The 12813-nt window shown below is 39.7% G+C and overlaps 1 protein-coding gene across 1 annotated transcript in view; it reads left to right on the forward strand.

Moving 5' to 3' along the window:
- Window positions 1–206: 206 nt before the first annotated feature.
- The window catches only part of LRRC36 (leucine rich repeat containing 36), a 61276-nt gene continuing 48669 nt past the window's right edge, over window positions 207–12813 (forward strand). The window contains exons 1-2 of the mRNA XM_065920526.1: window positions 207–276; window positions 12431–12558. Coding sequence (XP_065776598.1) covers window positions 207–276; window positions 12431–12558 — 198 coding nt within the window. The remainder of the gene's footprint in view (window positions 277–12430; window positions 12559–12813) is intronic.

Raw genomic sequence — 12813 nt, forward strand, 5'->3', positions numbered from 1 at the left:
GCGCCCCCGCCAGGGCGGGCTCCATACCATGGTCCAGGCTCCAGAAGCGGGTGGACAGGCACGTGACCAGGACAATAACGGACCTCGGGAGTGCGGCGGCGCGCGGGGCGGGGCGGGGCCTGGCGGCGCTGGGCGGGGCTTGGCGCGCGGCAGGCGGTCTCGCGGGCCGCAACAGGTGAGCGACGCCGCGGGGCAGGCGGGCAGGGATGGCGGAGCAGTGGGAGCTGGACGAGGAGGGCATCCGCCGCCTGGGGGCGCTGACCATGGAACAGCCCGGTAGGGCCCTGCTGGCAGGGTCTGGGTCGGGAGCACGGGGTTCGAAGCTGAGGGGAGCAAACTGAGGGCGAGGCAGAGGAATCTGAGGTAGTCACGGGGGAACGGCGGCGGAGGAGCGGTCTCTGAGGTCGAGGAGCGCTCCCTGAGGTAGAGGGGGCCCCCCTAAGTTAGAGGAGCGGTCCCTGAGGCGGAGGAGGGGTTACGCTGACGTAGCGCTGAAGGAACTGCAGTTACCGGGGAATCTGGGGCAGAGGGCGAGAAATTGAGGGAGGGGAGCGGAGTCTAAAAGATAGGAGAAACGAGGTTAAGAGGACTCTGAGGCCAGGAACAGAGAATTGGACTAAGTGGAAGGAAACGGAGCCCCAAGAGGGGCTACTAATGGGAGAAAGGAAAAGCTGTGAGAAGTACGTTTGAAGTTGGGGTGCTATTGGAAGAGACACGAAAGGTTGATCTTGTCAGTTCCGGAAACTTCCACCCCAACTTGCTTGATTAGGATGAAATAGGAAAGGATGTTCCTTGATCAACCAGCCCCTCTCTTCGTCCAGTCTTCGCCTCTAGAACTTGGCCATTTCCTTGATCCATCTGTATGTGTCGCCTCATGAGACTCAGAAAGGGGCCTGAGGTAAAAGGAATAGTAGCTGATAGATCGAAGCGTTTAGATCGCTTCGTCCTAGAGGTGAACCTGGCAGAGTGACTGCTGACCCCACCTTTGACCTGGGGTTTGATTCACGCAGCTTGCTTTTCTAAGTTTTTATGGAGTAGAAATGTTAAAGTTATCAGTGTTCCTGATTCAATTTTGTTCCTTTTCTTTCTTTCTTTCTTTTTTTTACAGTTGAGTAAAGTTAGGTTTAGACTCATGCCCCAAGTCAAACAGCCCTAAGTAATGCAGCGATGGTTTATTAACCTAGATTCTGATTCCAGAGCCTGTCCTCTAACCACAACAAAATGTTGCCTTTCTTGTTTTCTCTAGTACTTTTTATTGGGGGAATATGCAATAATTTGGTTTTATTTTATTTAAATTTATTTTAAATGTATCAAAATTAGTATATGCTGGTAACAAACACTACATGATGGTTTGGTGTGCATATCAATAGGTTGATGTACATAGTTCAGGTTTTTCTTTTCCAAACCACTTTGTGCTCCCGTAATTTGTAAAGTTTCATTGGCTTGACATACTGGTGTACCTTTCTTTCTTTCTTCCTCTCCTTTGTTTTAAAGAATTTATTCAATTTGATTGGGGGGGGCACATATGCCTTCCATTATCCAGCTAGAATAATATGTGGCAGGATTTTTTTTTTTTTTTGGCTTGTTTGCTTGTTTTTATTATATGTGAATAACAAAATTAATTTTGCTCTTTCTGACAATTCAAACAATACAAAAGTATCTAAAGTAAAAAAATATTCTTCCCTCTCCCTCCTTCTATAACTTTTCCATTGCTTTTACAAACATATTCCTTTTTTTCTTAAGGGAAAGAGCATATATATCAATATGATTTGGCAATTTGCTTTTTTATTACCAATAAAACATAGATATCTTTTTTCTTTCTTTTGGCTGCCACTTGGCTTGTGCGATATTAGTTCTCCAACCAGGGAATGAATCCAGGCCTGGGGCTATGAGAACATGGAGTCCTAACCAGTGGACCGCCAGGGAAGTTCCATAAATGGTGTTTAAAGCCATGGGGCTGGATAATGTAGATAGATAATAGAAGGTTTAAGACTCAGCCCTAGGGCATTTCAATGTTTAAAGCTTAAATAGAGGAGAAGGAAAGTGATGTTTTGGAATTTACTAAAGGGTACTGTGTCAAGTTATTCCCTGGTGGCTCAGTCAGTAAAGGACACACCTGCAATGCAGGAGACTGCGTGCAGCACAGGAGACCCAAGTTTGATCCCTGGGTCTGGAAGATTCCCTGGAGAAGAAAATGGCAATCCACTCCAGTATTCTTGCCTGGAAAATCCCATGAACAGAGGAGCCTCGTGGGCTACAGTCCATGGGGTAGCAAGACTTAGCAACTAAACCACCAGAGGAGTCTGTGGGCTGCAGTCTATGGGATCACAACAGTTGGGACAGGACTTAGCGACTAAACCACAACCACTGTATCAAGGAGGGAGTGGTCAGAAGCGTCAAATGCTATTGACAGGCTGAGCAACCTAATGCAGAGAAGTGTCTTAGATTTGGCAACATGGAACTCATTGGTAACTAATCAGGGAAGAGTAGGGAGGAAGCAAGTCAGGTCAGGTTGGGGTGAAAAGGGATTAATATGTGAGGGAAAAGAAATAGAGAAGATAAGAAATTTGGCTATAAAGGAGAATGCATAAGTGGAATATTAGCTAGAGGATATGAAGTGGAATTAAGAACAAGTTTTTAAAGACATGATATACTAGAGCATATTTGCAGGCTAATGATAATTACTAGGAAGAAAGATAAAATATGCAATTATGTACTTTTTGGTTCCTAAAAATAATTCCATTAATTAACTTATTATATGGGTACTATAATAACTGTACTATGAAAAGTAAGTCTTGAACCCCTACCCCCCTCCTTGGCCCCACCCAGTTTTCCTTCCTAACAGTGATCACTGTTACTAATATTTTGGATAGCTCTCTCTACATATTCTCTACATATATGAGCATTTGTACTTATTTTATAATTTTTTATTATAGCAATTCATAAGTATATCCAAGAGTAGAGATGACAGAATAGTGAACTGCCATCAACCTAATATCAATAGTTATCAACAGTTCATGGCGAATCTTCTCTCATCTATACCCTGCCTATCATCTATCTACCTTCAGTCCCCTGAAATTTTTTTTTACTGTGTTGAGTCTTTGGTACTGCTTGTGGGCTTTCTGTAGTTGCAGAAATTGTAGGTTACTCTTTAGTTGTGATGCAAGGGCTCCTGATTGTGGTGGGTTCTCTTGTTGCAGAGCATGGCTCTAGGAGCACAGGCTTAAGTAGTTGTGGCACATGGGTTTAGTTGCCACGAGGCATGTGGGCTTTTCCAGGAGCAGGGATGGAATCTGTGTCCCATGAATTGGCAGGTGGATTCTCAACTACTAGATCACCAGGAGAGTTCTGTGTACTGTCTACTTTGAAACAAGTCCTAGTCATATGACTTAACCCATGAATATTTTAGTATTTGTCTTCAAAAGATTACAACTCTTTTAAAAGTCACATATAAAACCTAAAAATATTTTACAGTAATTAAAAAAAAATAACTTATTTTATTTTTGACTCTGCTGGATCTTCATTGCTGTGTGCTGGGTTTTTCTAGTTGCAGTGAGCAGGGGCACCTCTCCAGTTGCAGTGCATGGGCTTCTCATTATGGTGGCTTCTTTTGTTGTGAAGCTTGGGGTCTAGGTGAGTGGGCTTCACTAGTTGTAGCATTGTTTTCTTAATATAATTATAAACTTATGGATTTAAATATTTTGGTGTGTTCCAGTCCCTTGTGGTTATTATAATTGATGCTGAGTTTGTCCAGAATTTAGTAGTGGGAGATCTTTCATGTAGATTCCTGAAGCCTTTTTAATTTGTTTTATTTATTTGAAACTCTTTCATCATTATTATAAATAAGCTTTATTGAAGATTATTAATTCAGTTTCTAAGTGAACTATATAAATGGTTTTCTATAAAGGGATTACTTATTATTATCAATAAAACATGTTTTTGCCCACTGGAGTTATTATAGCCTATGGAGTAAAATTGGAAGATCATTCTGTTATTCTTGACATCTATAACGTGCAATGTTTGATTTGCTCTACAGTCTATTTGTCTTCACTCTATAGCTGTTGAAACTGAGTGCATAATCTCTTAAGACCTGTGTGTGTTAGTCACTAAGTCGTGTCTGACCCTTTGTGACCCCATGGACTGTAGCCCACCAGGTTCCTCTGTCCTTGGAATTCTCCAGGCAAGAATACTGGAGTGGGTAGCCATTCCCTTCTCCAGGGAATCTTCCTGACCCAGGGACAGAACCCAGGTCTCCTGAATTGCAGTTGGATTCTTTACCATCTGAGCCACCAGGAAAGCCTAAGACCTGTACTTCATATAAATCATCAAAGAACATCTGTCCCAGTGGCAGTTTATCATTTGATTGATAATCCTAGTTCCTTTTAAAAATGCTAAAATGTCTGCTTTTTGAAATAGAATACAGTGAAAGGCATGTGAAATGCAGCAGGGCAGTTAATGAAATCATAACTAACTTTAGCTTTTGCCCCATGGTAACAAGATTCTCAATGTATTAGGTCGTTGCATACTACAGAGCTACCAATATGGTGCTCTTAAAGTTGGGATTTTTTTTCCTTGAGATATAATTCACATCCTGTAAAATTTAAAGTATGCATTTCAGTATCACTTAGTACATTGTATAACCATCACCACTGTCTAGTTCCAGAGCCTAAAAGGAGACCTCATATTCTTTAGATAGTCAGTCCTTATTTCCAACTCCTGGCAATAAGTGGTCCCAAGCAACCACAAATCTGCTTTCTGTCTCCATGGATTTGTTTGTTCTAGATATTTCATATAAGTGGAATCATACAATATGTTGCCTTTTGTGTCTGGCTTCTTTCTCTGAGCATGTTTTTATTAAGATTCATCCATATTTTAGCGAAGTGTACTTGATTCCTTTTAAAAATTATTTATTATTAATAGACTTTAATCCTTAAAGCAGTTTTAGGTTTACAGAAAAATTGAGCAGAAAGTACAGAGTTCCCATAACTCTTCCTTCATCACACTTTCTCTATATCCCCTTCCAGTTTTCCTATTATTAGTATCTTGCATTCACGCAGTACATTTGTTATGATTGTTGAACCAATGATAATACATTATTATTAACTAAGATCTGTAGTTTACATTAGGATTCACTCTTTGTGTTGTACAGTTCTGTGTGTTTTGATGAATATATAGTCATGTGTATGCCATTACAGTATCAACAGAACAGAGCAGTTTCACTGCTCGAAGGGTCCTTAGTGTTCCACCTGTTCATCCCTCCCCCACCAGTGAACCTCTGGAAACCACTGACCTTTATCCTGTTGCCTTTTTCAGAATGTCATGTAATCATGTAATCATACAGTATATAATCCCTGGGAACCAATGATTCTTTAAAAATAAAATTCTTTTCACTGATGTATAATTGATATATAATATTAACTTAGTTTCAGGTGTACAGCATAATGGTTGATGTTTGTATACATTGCAAAATGATCACACCAATAAATCTATGTAACATTTATCATTTTACATAGTAACAACATTTTTTTTTCTTAGAATGACAACTTTCTAGTCATCATTACTGTATATCACTGATATTTTTAGTGTTACCTTTTTCAGAATATTATGCAGAATATTTTCAACCTGATTTCTTTCATTTAGTGATGGGGAAACAGTGGAAACAGTGTCACACTTTATTTTTTTGGGCTCCAAAATCAGTGCAGATGGTGATTGCAGTCATGAAATTAAAAGACACTTACTCCTTGGAAGGAAAGTTATGACCAACCTGGATAGCATATTTAAAAGCAGAGACATTACTTTGCCAACAAAGGTCCATCTAGTCAAGGCTATGGTTTTTCCAGTGGTCATGTATGGATGTGAGAGTTGGATGGTGAAGAAAGCTGAGCGCCGAAGAACTAATGCTTTTGAACTGTGGTGTTGGAGAAGACTCTTGAGAGTCCCTTGGACTGCAAGGAGATCCAACCAGTCCATCCTAAAGGAGATCAGTCCTGGGTGTTCATTGGAAGGACTGATGTTGAAGCTGAAACTCTAATACTTTGGCTACCTCATGCGAAGAGTTGACTCATTAGAAAAGACCCTAATGCTGGGAAGGATTGGGGGCAGGAGGAGAAGCGAACGACAGAGGATGAGATGGCTGGATGGCATCACGGACTCGATGGACATGGGTTTGGGTAGACTCTGGGAGTTGGTGATGGACTGGGAGGCCTGGCGTGCTGCAATTCATGGGGTTGCAAAAAGTCAGACACGACTGAGCAACTGAACTGAACTGAATGTGTATTTAAGGGTGCTCTATGTCTTTCCATGGCTTGGTCCATAAGGTGATTTTATTGCTGGGTAATATTCTACTATATGAATGTACTATATGAATGTTTTGTTTATTCATTTACTTATTGAAGGATATCTTGGTTGCTTCTGAGTTGTGGCAATTATGAATAAAGTTGCCATAAACATTAACATTCAGGTTTCTGTGGGGACATAAGCTTTCAACTTACTTGAGTAAATACCAAAGAGCTATAATTGCTAGATCGTACAGTAAAAGTTGTGTTTCAGTTCAGTTGTGGCTCTGACTCTTTGCGAAACCATGGACTGCAACACTGCAGCATGCCATCTTTAGCTTTGTAAAGAGCTTCCAAACTATCTTTTAAAGTAGCTATTCCTTTGCATTTAACTAGCAGTGAATAAGAGTTCCGATTGCCCTCATGCTCTAGTCTGAATATTTGTCTCCCCCCAAACTATTCATATGTTGAAATTCTAATGCCTAATATGATGGTATTAAGAGGTGTGCCCTCTGGGAGGTGATTAGGTCTTGAAAGTGAAAGAAAGTGTTAGTCACTCAGTTGTGTCCAACTTTTTGCAACTCCATGGACTGTAACCCACCAGGCGCCTCTGCCCATGGAATTTTCCAGGCAAGAATAATGGAATGGGTTGCCATTCCCTTCTCCGGAGGATCTTCCTGACGCAGGAACTGAACCCAGGTCTCCCGCATTCTTTACCATCTGAACCACCAGGGAGAGCAGAGAGAGAAGTCGCTCAGTCGTGTCTGACTCTTTGCAACCCGATGGACTGTAGCCTACCAGGCTCCTCCGACCATGGGATTCTCCAGGCAAGAATACTGAAGTGGGTTGCCATTTCCTTCTCCAGGGGATCTTCCCAACCCAAGGATCGAACCCGCGTCTCCTGCATTGGAGGCAGACACTTTAACCTCTGAGCCACCAGGGAAGCCCTCATAAAAGAGTTTAATGACTTTATAACAGAGACCAAAGAGAAAGTTCCCTTGCCCTCTTCCACTGTGTGAGGACACACGGAGAAGTAGGCAGTCTGGAACCTGGAAGAAGGCTTTCACCAGAACCCAGTCATGCCAGCACCCTGATCTTGGACTTCTAGTCTCCAGAACTGTGAGAAATAATTGTTTGTTGTTTATAAGCCACTCAGTCTAATTTACATTTTTCAACAATTCTCAAAATTTTTGGTCTCAGGATTCCATTACACTCTTACTTAAATATTATTCACAGAGCTTTGGTTAATGTGGATTATATCTACTTATATTTACCATATTTGATGTTGAAACAAAATTTTTAAATATTTATTTGTAAGTCATTAAAAGATAACCATAACATACCCATTACGTGTTAACATATATAATGTCTTTTTAGTGTCTTAATTGAAGACATCCATATTCTTATATCTTCCTCTGTGTTAAATATGATGTTTGATTGAAATATATATATATATATATATATATATATATATACATATATGAAGTCATGCCTTATATAGATACATAGTTGAAAAAGGGGAATATTTGTTTAGGGTATGTCAGCTCTTCACTGCTGCACACAGGCTTTCTCTACTTGCAGAGAATGGAGGCTACTCTCCAGTTGCAGTTTGCGGCTTCTCATTGCAGTGGCTTCTCTTGTGGAGCACATGCTCTAGAGTGCACAGGCTTCAGCAGTTGCTGCACAGACTCAGTAGTCATGGCTGGTGGGCTTCAAAGCACAGGCTCCATTGTTGTGGTGCACAGGTTTGGTTGCCCTGTGCCATGTGGGATCTTTCAGACTAGGGATCCAATTGGTGTCTCCTGCATTGCAAGATGGCTTCTTAACCCTGGACTACTAGGGAAGCCCTCCCAAAAGGAAGAAGTATTTAAATAGCCTTTTCGGTGAATTTTCTTCTTTGCTATGACACAATAACTGAGCAAATGGTAGTTTCTTAAAGGTTAGTTGTATCTGAAATATAAAACCATATCATGAACTTTTTGTACTCTGTTACATTAAAATCCAATGGTACATTAACATTATGCATCCATCATTTGAAAGATATTAACTCACTGACTTATGTAGATCTTCCAAATATTGACAAATTTCATTTATATAATGAAATCATATTTGTTAATATCATCCCAAATTTCACTAGAGAGAGCTTTAGGTTTTGGAATCTGTCAAGTTTATGGTGGCAAATACAAGTTTATCAAAATTCTAATTTCAGCTTGGAAGCTCATTTGTTAATAATTGATAACGGTTACTATTACTTGCTTTGACTGAAGTGACAGTCACACTTTCTTTATTTTTAAGAAAATGTCTCACAGCCATTCAAGTATGTCAGAATTTTATAGTAACAGTAGTTACCTCCCCCCCCCAAAAAATGGTTAGTTAAGCTGGCATCTCAAAACCCACACAAGTGTTTTCCTGCTAGGCATCTAGCATACATCAGTATGCAGCAGAAATACTTCATGCATATCTCCCATTTAAGAACACAATATAAAAAAGATGTACTCAAGGGTCAAGATTTACTAAAATTAACCGTTTTTACTGCTTTTTCAAGGGCATTCTTAAGAAAAAATGGTTCTTTTTTTAAACTGCATGCATATAATGGTGAAGAATACAATACTCTGACTAAGTAAAGTTTGATGTCACTGCCTCAAGTCATCCTAAGGCCTCAGTGGTTTTTGCTCTTATACCGTACGTGCAAATATCAGCACAGTAAAAATAGTTGTTAATGTTTTAATATTATTATGAAAATAATTTTTTAAAATAGTTTTAATTTTGTGGACCCCTGTGCATGTCTCAGGGATCTCCAGGGATCTAGGGACGATGTTTTGAGAACTGCTACACTTTGTTATGGAGAAGGCAATAGCACCCCACTCCAGTACTCTTGCCTGGAAAATTCCATGGATGGAGGAGCCTGGTGGGCTGCAGTCCATGGAGTCGCTGAGTCCGACTCGCTGAGTCCGACACAACTGAGCGACTTCACTTTCACTTTTCACTTTCTTGCATTGGAGAAGGAAATGGCAACCCACTCCAGTATTCTTGCCTGGAGAATCCCAGGGACGGGGGAGCCTGGTGGGCTGCTGTCTATGCTGTCACACAGAGTCGGGCACGACTGAAGTGACTTAGCAGCAGCAGCACACTTTGTTATGACGTCTTTTAGCTTTTGAAATTTGTTTTGAAATACTAAGTTAAAGGTTTCCTTTGTTTTGTGGATGTATCTTTTTGGAGTGCTTTCATTCTTTAGGGATGCTATTCTATTTTTGTTCTTTTTTGTTTTAATAACCTCATATACAATTTGACTATAAATCTTTTCTGTGTCTTTGTTAAAGTGCTTTAAGTTTTCTATACTTTTAGCAGGGCCAGAATAACTTTTCTAGTTTTAGGGTTTGGAGCTCCCTCTTCTGTTGTGTTCACAAAGTACGAAAAATAGGGCTTTAAGCTTCCTGAGATCTGCAGTCTCTGCTTTCCTCCCGGACTTATATCTAGAGCTTCTGTTTCTTTTGAACTTATTGTCTGTATTCCATTCAATGTGGATTCTGCTCCAATTATTTCTCTCAGGGATGAGTCTTATCTTGAAAAGGATCTTGTTTCATGTTTTCTTTTTATAATTGATAGGGCCTAGACTGCTCCAGTACCTAAGAACTTATTTCGGTGCAGTTCCTTGGCAGTCACCTGCAAATGGGATTCTGCAAAACCTCGTTGCAGTTTTTGTTCCTGTTCTCATTTTGGCCCACCACACTTGCCAGTGAGCTCCTATTGGCAGTTTCGAGATTCTCCTCTTTTCAGTGCTGTCAGAAGTCTAGTTTGACATACATGTATTTATGTATGCATGTATATATACACACACACACACAAGTACACACACACATATATTCTTTAAAAGCAAAAATAAACAAATGGGACCTAATTAAACTTAAAAGCTTTTGCACAGCAAAGGAAACTATAAGCAAGGGGAAAAGACAGCCTTCAGAATGGGAGAAAATAGTAGCAAACAAAGCAACTGACAAAGAATTAATCTCAAAAATATACAATCAACTCCTGCAGCTCAATTCCAGAAAAATAAATGACCCAATCAAAAAATGGGCCAAAGAACTCAACAAACATTTCTCCAAAAAAGACGTACGCATGGCTAACAAACACATGAAAAGATGCTCAACATCACTCATTATCAGAGAAATGAAAATCAAAACCACAATGAGGTACCATTTCACACCAGTTAGAATGGCTGCTATCCAAAAGTTTACAAGCAATAAATGCTGGAGAGGGTGTGGAGAAAAGGGAACCCTCTTACACGGTTGGTGGGAATGCAAACTAGTACAGCCACTATGGAAAACAGTGTGGAGATTCCTTAAAAAACTGGAAATAGAACTGCCATATCACCCAGCAATCCCACTGCTGGGCATACACACCGAGGAAACCAGAATTGAAAGAGACATGTGTACATGTTCATTGCAGTTCATCACAGCACTGTTTATAACAGCCAGGACATGGAAGCAACCTAGATGTTCATCAGCAGATGAATGGATAAGAAAGCTGTGGTACATATACACAATGGAATATTACTCAGCCATTAAAAAGAATCCGTTTGAATCAGTTCTAATGAGGTGGATGAAACTGGAGCCTGTTATACAGAGTGAAGTAAGCCAGAAAGAAAAACACCAATACAGTATACTAATGCATATATATGGAATTTAGAAAGATGGTAACAATAACCCTATATATGAGACAGCAAAAGAGACACAGATATATAGAACAGTCTTTTGGACTCTGTGGGAGAGGGTGAGGGTGGGATGATTTGGGAGAATGGCATTGAAACATGTACATTATCATATGTGAAACAGATCGCCAGTCCAGGTTTGATGCATGAGACAGGGTGCTTGGGGCTGGTGCACTGGGATGACCCAGAGGGATGGGATGGGGAGGGAGGTGGGAGGGGGGTTCAGGATAGGGAACACATGTACACCCATGGTGGATTCATGTCAATGTATGGCAAAATCACTACAATATTGTAATTAGCCTCCAATTAAAATAAATATTTATATTAAAAAATAAAAATAAATAAATAAAACACAGTCACACATATACAGACACAAAGTCACACTTTTTTTCAGTGTCTTTGAGATCTTTCCATACAAGCATCTACAAATCTACCTCATTCTTTTAAATGATTATATAATAATAATTAGCATGTATATAGCACCATGTGTCAGACACTATTCTAAGTTTTGTATACTCTCTCTCTCACACACACATACATATATATATGCGTATATGTTTATGGGCTTTCCTGGTGGCTCAGCAGTAAAGAACTCACCTGCCAATGAAGGAGATGCAGATTCAATCCTTGGGTCGGGAAGATTCCCTGGAGAAGGAAATGGCAATCCATTCCAGTATTCTTGCCTAGGAAATCCCATGGACAGAGGAGCCTGGTGGGCTACAGTCCATGGGGTCACAAAATAGTTGAACATGACTTAGAGACTAAACAACAGCAACAACTATATATATGTATATATACAATACATATAGTCATTAAATCCTTACAACGTCTTATGAGATAAGTAATGTTGTAATCTTCATTTATCACATGATGAAATGGATGCACAGAGAAGTTAAATGACTTTTACAAGGTCACAGATCTAGTACGTCGTTCAGTGCACTGCTACTTAGGCCATCTAGTTCTGCTCTTCTACTGATGAACCCTTTGATGATTTTTTTTCTCCTTTTCCTTCCTCCTTCTCTACCTTTCTTCTTCCCTGCCTCCTTCCCTCTCTTTCTTTCTTTCACTATCCTAAAACTTTACTGCAATTGACATCCTTCTGGTCTATATCATATATCCTGGCAAAATGCTGTACTATCTATAGGACTAAAGCCTGTGGGATTGCAGTGGGATTGCTGAATTTGTTGTTTGTTTTGAGAACTTTGGGAAACTCTTACTACGTCATTCAGGGTACTTAAAGAAACTCAAGGTTTCTATAAAACCAAGTCTTGATGTCATTGCATTAGACCATATTGCTAATATTAAAAGAAAGATCTGCTCTTCTTATGAGCCTCGAATGTAGGACCTTTCACAGATGAGATATGGGAGAAAGGAAGGCCTATTTTCAATGACTCTGCTCTTTTTCCAGGCAGAGATCATAATATATCTACTGATAATCTCTTTTCAGAACTGGTGGAGTCTCTTTCATTGCAGGGATCTTATGCTGGAAAAATCCATTCCATTGGCGATGCCTTCAGAAATTTTAAAAGTCTCCGATCCTTAGATTTATCAAGAAATTTGATCACTAGCCTGAAGGTAAGTTCTGTGTTTTATGACCAGACAGTTTTTTGTTTTTTTGATGGGAAGAAGTAAAAGAATATCAGCTTGGAGAATATCCTTTTAAATGTTTCCAAGCTAAATTTTGTTATTCACCATAAAATTCTTTCAATTTTGCTTTATGTTTAACATTTAAATTATAAGATGGAAAAAATTTCTTTTATATTAAAAGAAAACTGTCACTTCCTAGGGCAATAGTTATGATTCTTAATGTGTGTTAAAAAATTATGAGGA

Source organism: Muntiacus reevesi, chromosome 2, assembly GCF_963930625.1.
Source record: "Muntiacus reevesi chromosome 2, mMunRee1.1, whole genome shotgun sequence".
Lineage (NCBI taxonomy): Eukaryota > Metazoa > Chordata > Mammalia > Artiodactyla > Cervidae > Muntiacus > Muntiacus reevesi.